The 20,438-nt window shown below is 36.1% G+C and overlaps 1 protein-coding gene across 1 annotated transcript in view; it reads left to right on the plus strand.

Moving 5' to 3' along the window:
• The window catches only part of LOC104494293 (coiled-coil domain-containing protein 91-like), a gene marked incomplete at both ends in the record, with an annotated part of 28,531 nt that overhangs the window by 6,722 nt on the left and 1,371 nt on the right, over positions 1-20,438 (plus strand). Inside the window, 3 exons of the mRNA XM_010137107.1 lie at positions 6,265-6,357; positions 6,537-6,605; positions 8,383-8,559. Of these exons, the coding sequence (XP_010135409.1) occupies positions 6,265-6,357; positions 6,537-6,605; positions 8,383-8,559 (339 nt within the window). The remainder of the gene's footprint in view (positions 1-6,264; positions 6,358-6,536; positions 6,606-8,382; positions 8,560-20,438) is intronic.

Consider the following 20,438-nt stretch of genomic DNA (forward strand, 5'->3'; position numbering starts at 1 on the left):
TTTAAAAAACCCGAATAAGGGGGTTTACAATCCTGCTGATGAATGAAGTAATAAAATTTGCTAAACATTTCTGAAGGTAATTTTTCCCAAATCTCAAGGGACAGGGATTGTTCTATGTCCATATGTAATGAAGGTGCAAAAAAAATACACTGGAGATTATAGTCTTCTTATGCCTGTGGTTTTTTCTGTTACACGACTAACTACAATGTAGTTTCGTTAGATTAAAACATTCACTAGATTTTTGTTGAAAGAACAAAATTCACTGAGGGTGAATTTAGACGTATATATATCTTAAATATTGTTTTTCAGAATGATGCCATTAAAAGAAGGTTCCAAGTGTCATTTCATTAGTGTGTGAAAATTGTTGCCTCAGACTAAAGATCTGTGAAAGTGTGAAATATCATTATTTTGTTGCAGCGGTGCTGCAAATACTGCAAACGCTTTTTTCCGTTTAGTATTAGTATATTCGTATTAACTTTTGTTCTGTGATGTTTGCTGTTTTATTTTTGAATGGTTATTTAACTGACTGCTTTAACATGAGCTATGAATAGTGACTAACAAAATTACTTTGTCCATACTGAATTTGGTGATCTGTGCATGAGGATTTACTCAGTATGGTGAAGGAACCAATCAGCAGAACCATAAATGGGATGCCTGCTACTTACAGCAAAAGAATTGCATCGTCATTTGTGGATGAAATCCTGTACTTGTTTCCTTTTAAATGAAACAGTACAGGGCCCAGGAAGAAAATCTGTAATTTTAAAAAACATTTCAGTTCATGTAAGAACATATTTTCCATTTTTCTTTAGATTTGCAGGATTTCATCCTAAATTTTAGTGTTAATAGGAATATGCAGGGAATTATAACTGTACTAAATTAGATTAGTAATTAATAGCTTTAATACGGTATTTTAGTGGTAAAATAGCTCATATCCTGCATTATTTCATTCACTCCATGAACTATTATAACATATACTCCGTAGGCCTTCAAAAGATGCTTACCTGAGTGAAAAATGTCATGATTCCCCAGAAATAAATTTAATATATAAAAATAACAAAATACTGACTACTTGCTGTTGTGATTAAATCTGTTTACAATGTCTTCTGTGACTCACATTCCAGGAAAAAAAGAAAGATTTTTTCGATTTCTTTTTTACATGAATCAAGAAAAACCACAGGACCTCTCTATTTATATTTGAATCTACATCAAACAATTTTCATTTGGAACCATTGCCTAGAGAACTTCTTGCAGGGAGGAAAACATTATAACCTATTTTTGAATGCCTTTTGTGTTAAGTTGAGTTTCAGAAGACTCTTCTTGACCCTCTCTTGCGAATTTCCAGAGAGCAGGGTAGAATTACTAGTATTTCTCTCCACTTTGAAATACTATTTTTCTAAAAAGATTTGTTTTGTCCTCACACTGATTAATCCACTGTTCAACACAGTCTTGGGTTTGGGGGTTTTTTTAAAGGTTTTCTGTAACCATAACTTTTGTTTAGTAACAGCTGAATAATTGGATTCAGCACTCCCAACATGTTTAGAATTTTCTTACCTGTTCTCTGGTTCTTGGATTGTTGATTAATAAATGAGACCTTCACTTCAGCTTCCATTTAAAAACTTCATGGACACTGTCTTACAGTCTACATGGGTAAGGTGCTTTTTTCCAAATATAAGACTCCATACATAGATCTCCATCATAACTTTCACAGGAAAACTGGAATAGCCTTGATTATTTTATGTAGGTCTGTCAGGTCTGATGAACTCATTAGCCTGCTTACAGGAGGCTGATCAATTTTTCTTGAAAGCTTTTATTAGTTTTACTTGTAGAAGCATGGGCAATTTCCTTTTGACCGGTACAATTACCAGGAGACCTTCAACTTTGACGTCCAAATAAGCTTAAGAGAAAGTGGCCTCTACAACACTTGGGAATCGGAATTCAGTGTATAGATAGCTCAGAGTGGTCCCTTAAGTCTCAGTGCTCTTCCTTTATTTCTTCAGTACTGTCTAACAGACAGAGGAACATGTTTATAAATCTTACCTGTGGAAACTGGAAATGCTGAATGAGATTCATTCAGCTCACATCCTTCCCATACCTTTCATTCCTGTTGAGAAGGGGAGTGGGTTATGAGGTAAGTTTGCTTAGCTGTACATGTTTATCTCAGCATATATTACCTTTAATTCAGCAATGGTCTGTATTGTTAAGAGACCTTTGCTATAGTGGGACAGAAATCTTCAACCCAAGTAAATGAACTTAAAACATCCTGTTATTTCCTGTTAGCTCAAAGTAGAAGAGCACTTGAAAGCTTTCAAATGTATAAGTGCTGAAGTGAAACTGTCACCGTTTATATCTTTTTAACCTTCAACTCCCCCTCATAACTTCATCCGAAAGACCAGCTGAGGAAGCACTGACTCTATATAAAGTTCCTCGTGGCCTTTTAGTACCAGAGTCCAAAGTAATTCTGCATACGTCTAGAAAATTCATGTAGCTCATGCTTCTAAATAATAATAACTTCTCCTTACAAGGTATATGGATTATTTTAAAATGTGAAGTACAAAGCTAGTTGCCCTAATTTAAATACTAGTTCCAGAGGGGTTGCAATAGCTTGCCGTGCAGAGAGATTTAAACTGGCAGCTTTCTAACTGTACATTCGCTAATCATTTACTTTGCATTACTGCTTGTTTTCAGAGTCTGTCAGAATGCTGTCATTGTGCAGAAGCAGCTAAAATTTCCTTGATTGCCGTCAGAAGAGGGAATGCAAAGAAACCTTTACTTTCCGTAACTTCCCACATTTTGTGCCCGAGTGTTATGCATAACCTAGATACCTGAGTATGCCTTTGAAAGATCTGTGCTTCAGAAAAAAGGAATTCAGATGACAAGGTGGTGCATTCTTTTCTATAGAATGGATTAATGGAGCTCACCTTACATAATTTTAATAAGCACAGCTTTCAAAGAGATTCCATGGTGTCATATGAGGGCTAGCACCACTGTGGGGCACAGTACCTGGGAATAAATGAAATTTCTTGATAAGTAGTTAAATTGCTTATTAGTTACATGCAGAATGGCAAGTTTTATCCTTTTTGTTGTATCTAAGCTAACTATGCAAAATGGGCTTTCTGGACTCAAGACCTGTTTTAAGGAGAAGCAGTTCACATAATATTTTATTCTGCTTTGTCTATTTCCAGTTACCTATTTCTTTTCATAATTTTTTTATAATTGAAGAGCTTAAGGTATGTTTCTCTCTGAAAAGGAAAGCTGTTTGGCCAAATACAAATCCTAAAACCAAATAAGCAGTTCTCCAAGGTATTTCTCTAGGACTAGTACAAGAGAATTTGCTTTATTGGGTTGTATAGACAGCTGTTGCAACAGTTGTGATGATATATGAACTTCTGGCAGTTCAGATATGGAGGTAACCATTTACGGCAGGATTAATCCCCATGAATAAACATTTATATTGTAATAAGAAAGGAAATGCCAAGCTATTCACAAGAGGCTTGCAATCAATTTGTACGTTTCCATGAGAAATAGGGATGCTGTATAATGTAAAAGAAGTTGCATTGAAATATGCATTTCTTTTGAAAGCATTCTAAATGTGCTCTCAGATAGTTACCTCTGCCATCTTGAAACGTAGGAACTAGTGTGTTTTTATATACAGATGCAATCTGTAATACAGGTCTAACTGAATTTCTGTGAATTCTGTAAAACTTGAAATGTAGTACCATATAAATTTGCTGATCTACAAAGGAAACAGGAGATCCTAAGCTAAATCAAAGTCATCATACTGCAAATGGCAGCCATAGCAGCCTTCATTTTTATGGTAATCGTTTACTTATTAGGCAACCTCTTTTGTAGTTGAAGTGGCAAGCAAAAGCAGTATATTGTATTTTAAAGATTTCCCTTTCTGCTTCCAGAAGAAGCCAAATTATTTATCTTATAGCGGTGTCTGTATTTCCATTTGTTTTGTATGCTCTCTGTCTCTGTGGAACTGCTACGTCCAGGTGTTATTAAACTCCTTATTACCATAACAACCAACTGGAGTAACATTTTCTTCTTTTGTACAAAGAGTTGATCTCTGGATTTAGTAGTGCCCTCTTCTGTGCAGTGACCTGGATACGTTTTTACTTCACAGATGTATTGAAGATTATAACTTTTTGGGTTTCAGTACGATAAAAGAGTTTTGGTACAGATATCGGGACTTTTCAGGATTGTAGGTCTACCACAGGTTTATGACAAACTGCTGTGTGGAGAGATTAGTTGTCTCCCTTGGCCACGTATACATGTTCTAGATCATGTTAGTGCAGATGTCTGCATTGCTTCAGGACTTCGAGGTTGGACTTGAATGTCTTACACTGTATTTTTGAAATGCAATGTCTAAAACTGCCCTGAAGTTTAAAGGTTGAAAATTGTAGTCCCATAGGGAATGTTGTAAAATACATGGTAGATGGTATATGGCCTGTTACGGCAACTTGAGATGTGCATGCACAGTCTTCATGTCTAACGCAGAAACTGGATGGTCAAAGTCAAACTGGAGTTAACTGCCTGCAAGTTTTACATTAGAAATTCTAATCTTGCTGAATAAGTTGACTTCTATCCTGTTGTAGGTGTTTTAAGGAAAGAGGTGGGTTTCTCTGGTGAGCTCTCCTTAGAAAGTCTCTTACTGATTCTTGACTGAAGCAAATAATTTCAGTCTTCTAATTCACATTAGTAGAGTTTGATTTGTGGCATATGTCTGATAAAATATTTGCGTATGTTCATCTTCTATTATGTCATTCTTTCAAATGAAAGTGAAATAGCAAATTTCTAGTCAGTCAGGTGAAGACTCATGGAGATCGTTTAACTAATAAAATCCATTTATTGTTTCACCCTTTGAGTTACTGGGAAAAATGATTTCTGTAAGTACCCTGATAGTTAAAGCTGATGTCTGAGAACAGGGACTCCCCAAGAGCAGTTAGTTGCACATCATTAAGTACAGCCGTAATGTGAATTTCACCACCCTTTCCACAGGTGTTTTCCATTAGATTATGTCTGCTCCATTCAGGCCTATTTTAAGTAAATTCACTAGGAAATGCCTCTTTACATGTTTATCCTGGAAGGGCAGGTAGGTTTTTTATTTTATAAAGCAGTCTAGAAGTTTTCTGTTCTATTCTTCAAATGAAAAAGCATTTTTCAGAACATAGTATTGCAGTTTGGTAATGTATTTCTAGCTGCCATTAGAGGCACTTATAATTAAAGCGTAATGAAATTAATGAAAGAGCAATTACTGCTTTTTAGAAGTGCTGGTGAAAGGGTTATTTGCCTGCATAGCTGTTTGTGTGAAAATTTTACGTTCATTATAAACACTTCTATTAATACAAAACTCTAGTGTCACACTTTCCTTTTGGTGATCTTGTAAAATAATATTGTATATGGAAACTAAACTTTAAGGTTGTTATATAACATATTCTGTAACATAACCTTTTATTGAAAATGTAAAGCATATATATATAACTATATATATTATATAGTAACATATAAGGTTATTATATTACATATAAAACATGTAAAAAAGCATACTGACTTGCTAGCAGTTATCGCATGACAAATACCCAACATCAATAATTTCCAGTAATAATTTTTAGTTTTGGAGATCGGCTTAGCTGTTATGGACAAAACCCACATCTTTCAAATGCTTTACTTGGTTTAGTGAAAAACAGGTAAAAAGGGTTGTGATTAAGAACAGTGACAGATTATATATCTACATATAGACTATCTGGGCACTTCAGTGTTCATTTTCTCTGTGAAAAGATGTTTCAGATTACAAGATAATCAGAAGAAAGCAGCAGTCTCTTTTTCTCTCATTCCCTGCCTATCAAATTAGTTGTATCACAAATGGCTGAAAAATACATTTGCCTTCTACCCTCTGTCCATATAACTGAGAGGCAGCACATGCACAATTTAAATTCTGCATCTGGTTAAATGAGATGTTTAATGTGTGGTGTTGCTTAGACCATCTTTACAAATTTTGGAAGTGTTGCTTTTACATAGTAATTTTTTATTCAACTTCTTTCCTAATACTCTTCAAACTGAGAGGAAGTACTGGATAAACAAAAAGCTAAGCGTTTCTTATTATTGTAATTTATTTTTTTCATGACCTGAAGTCAGTTAAAGGAGTGCTGTATACGTCGTTTAACTGAATGTACATTCTGTAAGTAACTGACAAATGTAAGTGTCTTGGATGAGTTATTTTTGTCATGTGGTTACAAAAATATGAATGTTTTCTCCCAATAGCATCAGCGACTTCTTGACATTTTGGAAGCAGAAGAGGAAGTGCTAGCAGAAAAGATAGAAGCAGCTTTGATGCAGCAGTCACAAAAGCACAAGGTATTGCTTTTATTTACCTGAAAAAGGGGTCTAATGTGCACCAGGGAATTCATTTGAAATGACCCTGTCACAATTATTGACAGGAAGAGGAAGCTTTCTCAAGCACTTTGACTGTCTGAAATGATTTTTAACTGCTCCTCTGTTGTGTATCGCAGTTTAATTTTTCGTATCGTTTACAGGAAGTGCTTGACAAATGTTTGGATGAAGAGAGACAAAGAAGTAAGGAGGCAGCGGCAGCTGCTGCAGAGGTATCTCTTGTGAAGCAGTAGACATGTGATGTGGATTTCACGTGTGTCATTACAAATGCCAAGTTCAGCAGCTCATACTTATTTCGTAACTAAATCTGTCAAATTACTGTTCTCATCTGTGTTTAAAACAAGCTCGTTCTATAAATCAGGAACATATCTGCCTTAATACCGATAATCTGTGTGACTTCTATCGAAGATAGCCTCTGAATCAGCTTATAGCAAGAAGTCACAATATTGCACTTCAGTTGGTGGTGGTACCTGAATATCTGTTTCCGTGGTCTTCCAGTTAACAACATGGGTACATCTTCCCTTGAAGAGCGAGGTAGCAGGGTCCGCTCTTGATCTGAATAAGACAATTAGCATTGTGTCTTTTAAATATGGTCATTTTCAACGAGGATGGAAGAATTTTATAAATTGTATAAATAAATAAGTTTTCGATTATTTCAATTAGTTATAAATAAAATGGTTTTCAATTGTTTAAGTTGATATTTGACTTAACAGTGACTATTCACTTTTTATAATATGATTTATTCTGTGTATTTCATTAAGTGCTTTTGGGTTAGGGCAGTATTTTTGTAAATGTTAGGCTTTCATTCATTTCTAATACTGATGTAGAATCCAGTGCAAGAGTTCAGTTGCATGTGATGATCTGGGAAGACTAGTGATGCATATGACCTGACACGGTTGATTAGGCTATGTTACTATTATTATTTCCTGTATACCTTCCTATGTAGTATATGCACACTAGCTGAGCACCTCTCTGAATAACATTCAGAGTAACACAAGAAACATCGATTACATCCTTGATATCTAGGGGAAAACGTGTGTATAATAAAATAATTTAATTGGGTATTTTTTATGCTTACTTTTTTGGTTACATTTTATAAATGTCTAAATAAAAAAAAAATCAAGTTGCAATGAATTGCAAGAACAGCTTTATTTGTAAGTGTAGGTATTTGAGGAATGCACTATTTTTTGCCATTTATAACTTCACTTGTCCCATTCCATAATCACCACCAAAGGGCATTGGAATGACCTGTAAGCTTATTAAAACTGAGGAGTGCGTGGGTGTGGTTTGTCAGCCTATGTTTGTTTATTTTGAACTTTATCCTGCCGTTATTTATTTGTAGAGATTATGCAAAGATTGCCTTGCTGATAAATATGTTTGTGTGACTCAGCATGTGCAGAGCTATCCCTGTTACTTCAAATTGAGTGTGTGTCTTCTGATGATTTCATGTAATGTTTGAATATAAATATCGGGAAAAAAAGATGAGACAGTAATTCTTGTGGAATGCATAGCTAAGGAGCTTTGGGAGGGAAGACACATTTGTTTTAAGTATTGGCTACTTAGCCACAGAAGGCGCTTAGCCTCTTTTTGGACTTTCTGTACTTGCAGATAAGTGCACAGTTATCTCATAAATGGGAATATTAAGCGGTGTAGTGAGGCCCATGTGGCACATACTCTTCCATGGTTCCTGCTGCCAGTTTTTTACGTTGGCATTAAGGAAAGCAGTTAAGATATATTATATTTTCAGAGGGTGGGACTTTCAAGATCCTCACCTGTAACTTTTTTTCCATAACTACAAAATCATTGTCCAGTAGTAATACTTGCTCGGTAGCAGCATAAGGTGAATTTAAGCTTATAATCCAGAAGTGAAAATATTCATGACCCATATATTGTCAGCTTATAGATCTCATTAGAAGAAGTCGTATATATGAGTTACTCAACCCATGTTGAGTATTTTGGTCATTTATTTGTATTTGATTTGTTTTAAAGGCTGAAAAAGAAGTCGTGCGGGAGGCTGTTTTGAAAGCGATGGAAGAGGAAAGGAGAAACATGGAGAAGATTCATGCAGAGGAAAGAAAAGCGTGGGAAGCAGAACGTGAGAGGCACGAAGAGAAGATTGCCCAGGCTGTTCGGGAAGCCATGCAAGAGCAAAGAAATCATAATCAAGTTAGTATATAGACCTGCTTTGTGTGTTTTATTTTTTCTTTCAAATGTCTTCTGATGTTGTGGTAGATTTTCTTGTGACACCTATAATTCATCACTGCACTTGGTTGATAGTTGCAATGCATAGCGATCTTGTTAATTTGTCTTCATCTGGACTATGCGTATCGAGAGAAATTGGCACATACGGAACAAAATTCCTGCAACCTTTACTGGTACACATACTGAAATGAGATGACTCGTGCCCTGTTAAGTGCCTGGTTTTGTCCACTGACTTCAAAAGGAGCCCAAGATGACTAGCCCAGATAATGGCATTTATGTTATAGACAGTTTAGGTGCCTTTTTTATGCCTATGGAAGAGAAATGATGAGACATTTGTTCCTAATCCTGCTGTAATTCCATTATCTCTCTTAGTAAAATGATATTTTTCTAAGACAAAAAATAGAATAGCTACAAAATAAAGAGAAGGTTAGAAATCTAACCCTGATCTAACCCTACTAATCAGTAATGAACCAGAAATGTTTCTAGAGTTACTTTTTTGGTAACTCTGAAAGACTTACCTTGTGGTTGAGGATCTCAGCAACTTCAGGTTTTAAACATGGGCTATCCAGGTGCTTAGTGCTTTTATGAAAGAAATAAACATTTTTTATTATTATTATTATTTATTCAGAGGAGGGTTCTTAGTTTTGGGGAGGGTAGGCTTGCATTTTAAATCAGGGAGAGTAAGCTCGCCTTCTTGAAAGAAATGAGTAGTCTTTTGGTTAAAGATGGTGTTCATTTGCACAGTAACCTCGCGATCCTTTTACAACGCATTGAAAAGCTGTGATAGATGGAGAACTCCTATATTCAGCAGGCTAGATGTAGCCTGGCATGTCCTCCAGTTGAGAGGAATGCTTGGTCAAATTCTTCCACTGGAATTTTTTGCTAGAACACTTATTTCTCTAGATAATGAGAAACTGTAAGAGGTTGAAGTAGAAGCTATTTCCGCAGAATTAAAAGTTGCAGTGAAGCTCCCAGGGTACAGCTATAAACTTCAGTCAAAAATCAATGGACAGTGCTTTCCATTGTCATCTTCTTTGAGCTTATTTTTACTCTTTTAAAAAAATCAAATCCAAAAATTCTGTGGGCATATAGCGTGATGAGATCCATACAATTTTGGATAATACAGAAGGATGATATATTGTATTTATAATTAGTGGACAGTGCAGAGTAGCTATAGCAGTCACTACCATAGCAATAATGTTATCATGCTTAGAGGTCATTGTACAAAGCTCAATTACTTTAATGAGGTGAAATTGGATGTGGGGGCATGGGGAAGTGGGGAGAGAAGTAGCAAAAGAAACTAAAGAGAATTTATGCACCACAATTTTTGTTTTAAAGAAAATTCATTGAACGTAAAATGTAAGCTGGCAGCTGCAGGGTGAGCCCTGGAAATTTGGGTCCATGTCCTAGCTTGAAATCAATAACTCTTCTAAAGTGCTTGAAGTAAAGAATCACCTTTGTCATTTCCTGAAGACTTAAATTTAAAATACTATGTATAATCTACTGTAGTTTACCCTAATTCTCAAGAGAAAAGGAGCCTGAGTTCATAATTGCCAGGAATCCGCACAGCACATACATTAGAGTGTGTTCTGAAGGCTGCAAATAATTAGAAAAAAACCCCACCTTTAATTTATTAAAAGAACCAACATAAGCTCTGCTTCCTCTTGGACATGAGCAAAAGCACTAAGGCAAAATGATCTTACCAATGGGAAAGTATTTCAGGAAAACTGAGGCTGCAGTGTTTCGTTCAGCCAAGCCACAACTGAGATATACTGAGATACACAAAGCAAAAATATTTTTGCAAGGAAAGTTAGCTAAAAGGCTTTTGGGGGAAAAAAATGAACTTTCCAATAGTCTTTGCTGAGTAAATCTCTAAGCATTCAAGACAATTGAATATGTTCTCACTCCTGAGAGTTCATGTGGTGGTGGTGTTTGCAGAACGATAAATAAGTAATTTATGATCTTGGAAGGTACTAATAAAATTTCACTGGCAACCTTCTGAATAGTTGAAAAAAAAATTGCTTCTGCTCTGCTGTATTGGCTTTAAAGTATGTTTAATGTTTTGCAAGATTTTATGAATACCAGTATATTCCAGTGCTTAGAAGGTAAAAGCAAAATGTCTAGAACAAGTGGTGCTTAATCCTGAAAAGTGGAGGGCTGCTTACCTGCTACGTTGCTAAAACGTCTTAGTATTCAAGCTAATCTCCTTGAGGAAGTGCTTTGGTTGATGGTTTTGGCAAGCCTGAATTAATTTTATGTTGAATATCTTAAGGATTTCCACACCCAGTCATTTTAAGTTACCGAGAGATATTTAAGTGAAAACATGAAGGCGTTGACTGTATACTTAGAGAACTGGCATTTGTTTCTTTTCTACTATTGATTATAACTTAACTGTTAAATTTTTGTTGAAAACTATTATTTGTCTAAATAATTTTCCTCATTGCTGTGTTTTTGAGAAGGTTGGAAGAACTAATAACTAAAAAAGATTGTCTATGAAGTCATTTCCCACTCCAGCTTTCAGTCAGATGTATTACCTGTATCATGGCCCCTTCTTAGCCCTGTGATCCGTAAGAAGCACTTCTCTTTCCTCATGCATCAAATCAGTAAGTGTATAATGAATCTTGTGGAGGACAGTATGAGGAAAAAAGAAAATATATGGGGATTATACATTTGTCTTATCTTTTATTGTCCATAAAGACTACTTTTGCACATAGATTCCCTTCATATCTTTTTTAGGCATCAAATCTGTGGCGTTTTGTTTAGTGGCACCACAGTTTCCTTGCTTGAACAAATGGAGAACATTGAGTGCAAGCACGTGCCCCTTTCTTGATTTGAAATCTGTGAATGAATTTCAGATCGTGAATCTACTTATCTGTCTTTATTTTCTTTGTGTGTTGTACACAGTAGTTTCCAGGGTTGTTCTTGCAGAACTTTTCTCTTTACATCTCCTGTAACCTCCTTCTGTGGTGTTTGTTCATCTCTTCCCATACATACCCTTTCTCCTCAACTGCTTATGTGTAAACATGCATTCAGCTGCTATTCCTATGATGATGCAAAAATCTGTTTCTTCTTCTACGCAAGCGATGTGCTCTATGGTATTATGATTTTCGCTACAGCTTTATTATGAAATCATCATACCATTTGTAAGCTAGAGCAGATTTCCAGTTATCTGTGCCTCCTGTAACTTGCAGAACTTGCATCTTGGTTCTTTGTGATGCAACAGGTGATTTGGTTTTGTGGTAATTTTGGCAAGCAGGAGACAGTCTAGTTTGGGAACCCTTGTGTTGGAGAAAGGCAAGATACCACTAGCTGCTTAGCAGTAGTTTCCTGTGGTGCTCCATGATGTTTTCTCGTGCTTCTTTAGCAGGATCAGAAATTATTGCCTCTCTAGATTTAGGTAGTTGCTTTATGCTTTTTGTGCAAGGTTGCCTCTTGGCTTGTATCAAACTTGGAAGTCTAACCCACTTTGTTCTCAATGCCCACTTTGAGCACTATTTCTGTATACACTAAAACAACTGATAAATCTCTTTGATATAACTTTACGGAACATCACTATCACTTGGAGTTCAATAGGTCTCTTTGTTTTTCCTTTTTTCTTTCCCACTCTCAAAACGTTTTCCATTACCTTCAACACCAACCATGTTTCCTCTTTACTCTGGACTGTATCATGGGTTTGTTTCATATCTAATTGTAAATATAATTGTTTACATGTTGCTGGCCATTTAGGCATCATATCTGTAAGAAACAACATATATCTAACAACTTATGAAGATCTAACAATCTTCATCCAAGCTTCCACTTTTCCTGTATTTTTATTAATGAATCTTTTTTCCTAACAATTGTAGTTTTTCCTTTCATAATGTTACCACAATTATCACTTTCAGCCCTTTACTTTCCATCACTCTTTCTTTTTTAAATAGGCTATAAACTGCTTTTTGTCTCTACTTCAGAATTTGCTTTTCCCTCTTCCTCATCATTATTCACTCTATAGTATTTGTTACTAGGAAATCATCTTCTACCTGTGGAACATTCATGATATTGGCATTGCTTTCTCTCCTTTTGGGATGATTTCCATGTCATGTATAATGTTAATTTCATTTCCTTAAACACATCCTCAAAACTCTTCTGATCTATGATATAAGAACGTTGAGTGCATTACCAGGTAAGGGAATAAAAAATAGCATCAGTTTATCAGTCTTTCTTTGCCCAGTTGTTGTTTCATCGTATACACAGGTTACAGAACCCTATGGAGGGAGGCAGAGTTTGAAATACACCATTTATTCTGTGTTTCTGAAGTACCTAGCAAAATGGCGTATTAGGTATTACAATTCCAGGAATAACTTTGTGAGATTTTGTAGGATTTTGATTGGGTGGGAGCATGTTAATCTTTGGAGAAAAAGATGCATTTTTTCAGCAATAGGCTTGGACTGGATGTCATAATATTGCTGTTCATGTCCAGTATCTTGTGGATCCATAGAAGTAGTTTTGGGGTTTTTTTTCTCTCTGTCATGATTCTTACCCAAACAGGTTGTTAATAATATAGTATCACATAATGTGCTGGAGAAGAACTTGCTCTTCAAAAGATGACATCTCCGGTTTTTATTGCCTTTACCATATTGTTCAGCTTTCAGTGAGGGTGTTTGCTTATATACCTCTTGACGATATTCAGACATTACTTCCAGTTTCACTTCTTGCTTTTCCACCTTCTTACAGAAACACTAGTGTGTTCATTGTTTATGGAGACCATGGTCTTCATAAGACCCCGTAAGTTTTCTGTAAGACACAGAAAACTGGTTTTCAGTAAAAGAAAATGTCATGTAATCTTGAGTGTGTGTGGAAGCACTCAACTTGGTAGCACTGAGTGGAAAGAGATCCCTGCCATTAGACCAGTTTATTTTTAATATGCTTGCAAAGTCTGGAAAAGGAGTAGTCTACTGCATGCAGCCTTTAACCATGTCTGACTTCAGAAGTAGTTTGTAGTAGTTTATAACCACAGACATTATAATTTGAGGTTTACCATTTTCTGAAAAACCACTAACATTGCAGACTGTGGCTGCATTTCCTAGATAAAATGTAGTACTGCCACCTGATCCTGCTATGGAGACAAAGGAATTTTCCTATAAAATTGCAAACCATCATATGGCTTTTTTTTTTTAAATACCGATTGGAGTTCTCTGGTATATACAGTACACTGGGTTTTTTTCTTTCTATCTTCCTGCAGATTATGATACAATATTGTGATTACATGGTTTTGATTCCTAATATATTGTTGAATATGATTTGTCAATTGAGTACTTGAATAACTTTATCTTTTTTTTTTTGTATTAGGTATTCTAATGTTCTTACTAGTGTCAAGCACATATATAAAAAGTCCTTTGAAGAGTCGTAACTTTATGACTATACTGTAGCATTCCAGCCTCTGATCAGATATTTAAAAAAAAAAAAAAAGGTGTGGGGGGCGGGGAAGAATTCCACCTCACGTGCAATTTGTGAAGTGTTCTTTTTCAGGTTCTCCAGCCTCTGATCAGATATTTAAAAAAAAAAAAAAAGGTGGGGGGGGGGGGGAAGAATTCCACCTCAAGTGCAATTTGTGAAGTGTTCTTTTTCAGGTTCTTATGAGAAACAAGGCTTTCCCATTTCTTGAATCTATTATAATAACCTATTATACCTATAACCTATTAATAGATAATAATCTATTATAATAACCCTAAGAGCCTCAGATAATTCTTTACCCTTTTTAGTTAAAGATGAAACAAGGGCAAATTTTCACCTTGGCAACAATAATCTAAATTAGGGTAAAATCTAAATGTAGATATAGCGTAACAGGAAAGAGCAAAGAAAGAGATGAAGGAAAAGGTAAGCACGTATGCTGACAGGATGTACATGCAGCTAGGAATTTCTTAAACAATAGTAGTAGGTAATATCAGAATTTAAATAATCTTCGTATCAGTTGACAATTTACTGTCATTAAACTGACAGAAAGAAGACAGATGCTGACTTTGAGAACTTAGAGGAGAGCTCTTCGTGAAAGGTCATACAGAAGAAGGAGTGAAGATTCTTTTCACAGAAGGAAGAACTAGTATCACTGGTTAATTCAAAGGACAGTGCAAAAGTACATGACTGAGTTGGCTAGGGCACTGGCTGTTGCATGATGTTTGCTCTTAGAGGCTGTCTGAAAATTAGGTGGGAAGGAAAAAAAGAGTTGCTTTCCCAGTTCATTGATACCACAGCAAAGCAGTCTTTGGTAGGCGAGTGGGCTGTCCTTGTTACACAGAGGTCTGTGTTTGACAGTTGTGAGCTGCAAGTAAGAGACAGTGCAAACTACCTCAGCCAGTTCGGTAGCGGTGTTAGTGGTTGTAGCGTCAGTTCTTTCAGATGTAAGCATAGGAAGAAAATTGTGTATTTTCTTGTACTGTTTCATTTCTGAATTTAGTGAGTAGAATGTTTAAACTCAGTTGAGAAACAAACATTCAAATCACAGAGAAATGGAATCATATGATTCATCCTAGAGCATGTTTGGTGAAGTTTAATTGCCAAAAATAAGAACTATTCTGGAGTATTACCAGGAGTCTGGTAAATACGAATGTTGGGATGAAGCCCAGTGAAGTATGAGTCTTTGTCTACAATCATATGACATTGCCCAGTCTGATGGCAACACGTCTGTTGAATTACTGTTCTCATGGCAGTCTGTGACTGTTGAGAGAGTTTTCACGTAATAAGTACAGTTAATATGTATCTGAAATAGTGACATTTCAGTCTTGGTTCCAATATAAATTTGTATAATGAAGTAAAAAATTATTAAATATTTGGAAGATATGTCAGTACTTCTGGTTAACTAGAATGTGGTAGATGAATCATAGAATCATCTAGGTTGGAAAAGACCCTTAAGGTCATTGAATGCAACCATTAAGCACTGCCAAGTCACCACCAAATCACATCCTTCAGCACCACATCTACATGTCCTTTAAATACCTTCAGGGATAGAGACTCCACCACTTTTCTTGGCAGCCTGTTCCTGCTTGACCCTTTCGGTGAAAAATTTTTTCCTAATATCCAACCTAAACCTCTCCTGGTGCAACTTGAGGCCATTTCCTCTTGTTTTATTGCTTGTTACATGGGAGATTGAACCCCACCTTGCTACAACCTCATTTCAGGTAGTTGTAGAGAGTGATAAGATCTCTTGTAAGTACCTTTTCTCCTGTTCTCTCCACTGCTCCTCATAAGACTTATTCTCTAGACCCTTCACCGGCTTCATTGTCCTTCTTTGGACACTCTCCAGCAGCCCAGTGTTCCTCTTGTTTTATTGCTTGTTACATGGGAGATTGAACCCCACCTTGCTACAACCTCATTTCAGGTAGTTGTAGAGAGTGATAAGATCTCTTGTAAGTACCTTTTCTCCTGTTCTCTCCACTGCTCCTCATAAGACTTATTCTCTAGACCCTTCACCGGCTTCATTGTCCTTCTTTGGACACTCTCCAGCAGCCCAGTGTTTTGTAGTGATGGGCCCAAAAATGGACACAGTATTCGAGGTGAGGCCTCACCAGTGCCGAGTACAGGGGGACAATCACTTCCCTCCTCCTGCTGGCCACACTATTGCTGATACAAGCCAGGATGCTGTTGGCCTTCTTGGCCAGCTGGGCACACTGCTGGCTCACATTCAACCACCTATTGACGGACACCCCCAGGTCCTATTCCACTGGGCAGCTTCCCAGACACTCATCCCCAAGCCTGTAGTGTTGCAGGGTGACAGGTGTCACCCAGGTGCAGGACCTGGCACTTAGCTCTGTTAGAGCCTCACAACATCAGCCTCGGCTCATCAATTCAGCCTGCCCAGATCCTTCCGTAGAGCCTTCCTACACTCACCTAACTTGGTGTCATCTGCAAACATACCGAGAGGGCACTCAATCCCCTCATCCAGATCATGGATAAAGATGTTGAAGAGGACAAGCCCCAATACTGAGCTCTGGGGATCACCACTGGTGACCGGCCACCAGTTGGATTTATCTCCATTCACCACCACTCTCTAGGCCTGGCCATCCAGCCGGTTTTTGATCCAGTGAACTGTGTACCCATCTAAGCCACGAGCAGCCAGCTTCTCCAGGAGGATGCTGTGGGAAATGGTGTCAAGGCTTTGCTAAAGTAAAACTCGGTTTACTATGTTCACTTAAGATTAAACCTAGTATGTGATATAGCAATTATTCTCCCTCAGAATTTGAATCAGCCGCTGTGCAATTAGAAAATTTGTATAAGACTAAAGGAAGCACAAGGGTTAAAGACATGGGAATACCTGTTCTACATGCAAGCTATTCCCAGTACCTTTTGGAAATAGGTATTTGCTTTTTGAAATATTGGGGTTTTGGAATATCTCAATGACTCAGGATTATTCACATTTTTCGGAACTGCTAGATAATGAGAATATATATGTATCTTTATGCTGTGCTTCAGTGAGGCACTGAAAAACAATGAGGGACTTGACTGTATTCTTGAAACTTCCATTTTTGGGAATTTCTAGGGAAACTAAGAGGATCCAAGGATCTCCTTATTACAAAACCCTAAGTTATTAAATATTACAAATGTGACAAAGCAAAAAGTAAAAAGGCAAGTCTTTAATAGTATAGAAGTAATCAATAATCTTTTGTTCTTGTGGTAACAAAAATAAGGTTATGTTATGTTAGAAAATAACACTTATATATCAACTTGATACTCTTGAAATTAGTGTGGATAACAAAGAGTAACAACTAGCTTAGTTACAGGTTGCTTTGTTTATTGCCTCAGCAGGTTGGTACACAACTTTGCTTTCAGTGTTATCTGTAACTGTGTATTCTTCACAAGATTAATACTGGTCTTAATTTTGGGAACTTGCTGTTGTAAATGGAAAAGAATTCTTTTCAACTCTATTTTTTCTGTTTTAATCTTGGTGTGATAGAATAGTCTTCCATAAAAGTATTGCTAATTGTTACTGTTGTCTTTTAAAGTGGTTTTTTAAATGACTTGTAGAATTTAATTGTATTTTTATTTTGACTTTTGCTCATATGCTGTTTCAGGTAGCATGGGAAGTTTACATACATTCATTGATTGCAAGTATTTTCTTAATGTAAAATTTTCTACATACTAAGTTAGAGCACCTTGTCACTGCTGTAATTTGCTCTTTGGAGTTTAATGGCGTAAATGATGGCATTGTTTTCCATTCTAATAACAGTCAGTCTTTTGGGACCTTTTGACAAATTAAGCTGGCATGAGAATCAATCCCGAGAACAGTGTATTTCTATAATAGGTAACTTTCTGCTACTTTTTCTGTTAGTCTTGCCAGAGTTCTGTAGTGAAAGAGATCTTTGTCTCAGGATTTTTCTTTGGTAAACTGAATCAAAACAGGAAAAAATTATAAACACTTTTCACAGCTATGGTTTTCATATTTGCTGTATTCCAGAACAGAAGGGATTCTAGATATTTTCATGTTCCAAATTTGGGATTTTAGACATTTTCTGTTTTAATAATAGCAAAAACTATTCAGTTTCAGCTGAAAAAGAGTAAATAGCTAAGGTAAAAAATAACACTTCCTTTTTCAGTTGCAACACTTCCACTGGAGAGTCTTTAAAAAAAATAGGGTTTGGTCCAATTCAGTGATGGTATTCTTCATTTTGTATACTAATAGCATATGGTAAAATGCCACTCTTATACGTACAGATGAATTATGTAACTTCATAAATATCTTCTACTTCTAAAACCTTAAAATTCCAGCTATTCTCTGGGATGAATCCATTCAGTACCATTAAGTTTCTGCAAAAATACTTTCTGCAAAGACAACAGAATTGCAAAGCAATTGTATAAGTTAACATTCAAAAAAAAAAAAGAATTAAAAATTTAAATGTAATTTTTAATTTTTTTAAAAAAATTAAAATATCATGTTTGTGAACCATACGTTTTCCATTTGTGTTTAAAGCAAGTGTCGCTGTAGGTTGACAAATATTCCTTATACCAGTAAGCAATCAAATGGTTGTCATTCTATCTCACAAACACTTGCAAAGTTTTGTATTTCTCCTTATGTTAGTCATTATTCCCATAAAAATATGTATGGTACTTTAACTGGATACTTTAAATTGAATACTCTAAGTGCTGCAGCAAAGGAATTGATTTCTTCTAAGCCTGACAGCATATGTACAAGGTAGACTCAGTTATTTTGTTAAGAGCCTGAATGCTGGTGAATATTTAAATAATGATAATTAAAAAATTAAACTATCCTTGATTTTTTTTTGAAGTGGTGAAAAATGTTTCTTACCTTTACTTTCTGTGTACAGACTGTGTTGCTTAGTAGGCATTATTCTGATTTATTTTTTTTCTTAATAAAAGGTGATGGATCGTATTGCAAAGTGTTGTGAAAAATGTTTCTTACCTTTACTTTCTGTGTACAGACTGTGTTGCTTAGTAGGCATTATTCTGATTTATTTTTTTTCTTAATAAAAGGTGATGGATCGTATTGCAAAGTGTTGCAGATAGCAAAAGAGATGTCTTCAGCCTTCTTCACTCTCACAAACTCAGGTTGAAAATACATCCCATAAAGTACCTATATTATTCTGCAGTCAAACCCTTTTGGCACCTGCTAGTAACACAGTGTTAGGTGTAATCAGAGACCAGTAAGAAGGAAGATGGTCCATGTATATTTACTTTACAGTATTGAAAAGTTCAGTTTCAGTTTAAAAAAAAAATCGTATATGTGAATAAATACATTAGAATTCTTTGTGTGTTCCTTTGGAACCGTACTTTTCCATTATTTCAATTTTTTTTAATTTCCTTTTTTTTCCATCTCTGCATTGCTCTAAGTTTCGTGAAAGTCTACACTTAGAAGGAAATTGAGAATCTTTTTTTTCTGTGTGTGCCCTCCAAACCCTTCCTCAGAACAGCTGCAACACGGCCCCAGTGGCTATCTGTTGTGCTTACCCGTTTATTTTATTATGCACTGGATCCTCAGATCAGCTACCTCTGTGGTGCAGAACGGGAGAGGTGAATTTTGGCCTAGAGAAAAAATAATGTAACATTTTTTACTGTTTCTATGAGTATCGCAACATATCAACAGTTATCAGGGTTTTTTCTCCAGTTTTCCCATGTATTTTTGAAGGCCTGTGGAGCTTCTTTCCCAAAGGAAAACCAAACCCTCAAACTCTTTTTTTTTCCCTGAAGAAGTAACATTCCTGAATAGCTTTAAGGAATACAAATGTCCTTGATTTTCATTCTTTAAGAAGAAAAGTAACTTACATCCTATTAAACTCTGATCACAGCTTGATTTTTTTGTGAAGTGTGAAGGCACTAAGTAAACTTGGTGTTACTCTTAATTGAACTGTGTGTGTCACAAATACCTGCTTCATCCTGCAGGTGCACCACTCCTATTTCTGCTGCTTCAAGTTTTTAATCTCTGGCTCAAAAGCATAGGAATTGCAAAGGCCACTACCTCATTTCTGAGATACTCTCGGTCTTCTTCTCGGTCTCCCCTCAAATCATTTAATGTATGTGATGATTTTTACTGGATGTTTAGTAGTTTTCTGAAAATGTTACATTTTTGTATGGTTTGTTTACAGGAACCTTATGTTTGTCACTTCATTTTCCTGAATTTTGGAAACGAAACACTTGGCTAAATAGTGCTATTCCTTATTTCAAGAGTGGCTTTGGGATGCTGGGACTAAAGCTTTAGGACAGTGGCTTTGATCCAGGAGGTTGTTTACTGAGCTGATAACTCAAGCAGATAAATTGTACTGGAGGTGACGGAGCTATTTTTAGAAGTGCCTCTTGGCTTTCCTGTGATGCGTTTCTAATTCTGAACCAGATTCGATGTGGGGTCATGCTAATTTGGG

Source organism: Buceros rhinoceros, unplaced genomic scaffold (assembly GCF_000710305.1).
Source record: "Buceros rhinoceros silvestris isolate BGI_N320 unplaced genomic scaffold, ASM71030v1 scaffold13220, whole genome shotgun sequence".
Classification (NCBI taxonomy): Eukaryota; Metazoa; Chordata; class Aves; order Bucerotiformes; family Bucerotidae; genus Buceros; species Buceros rhinoceros.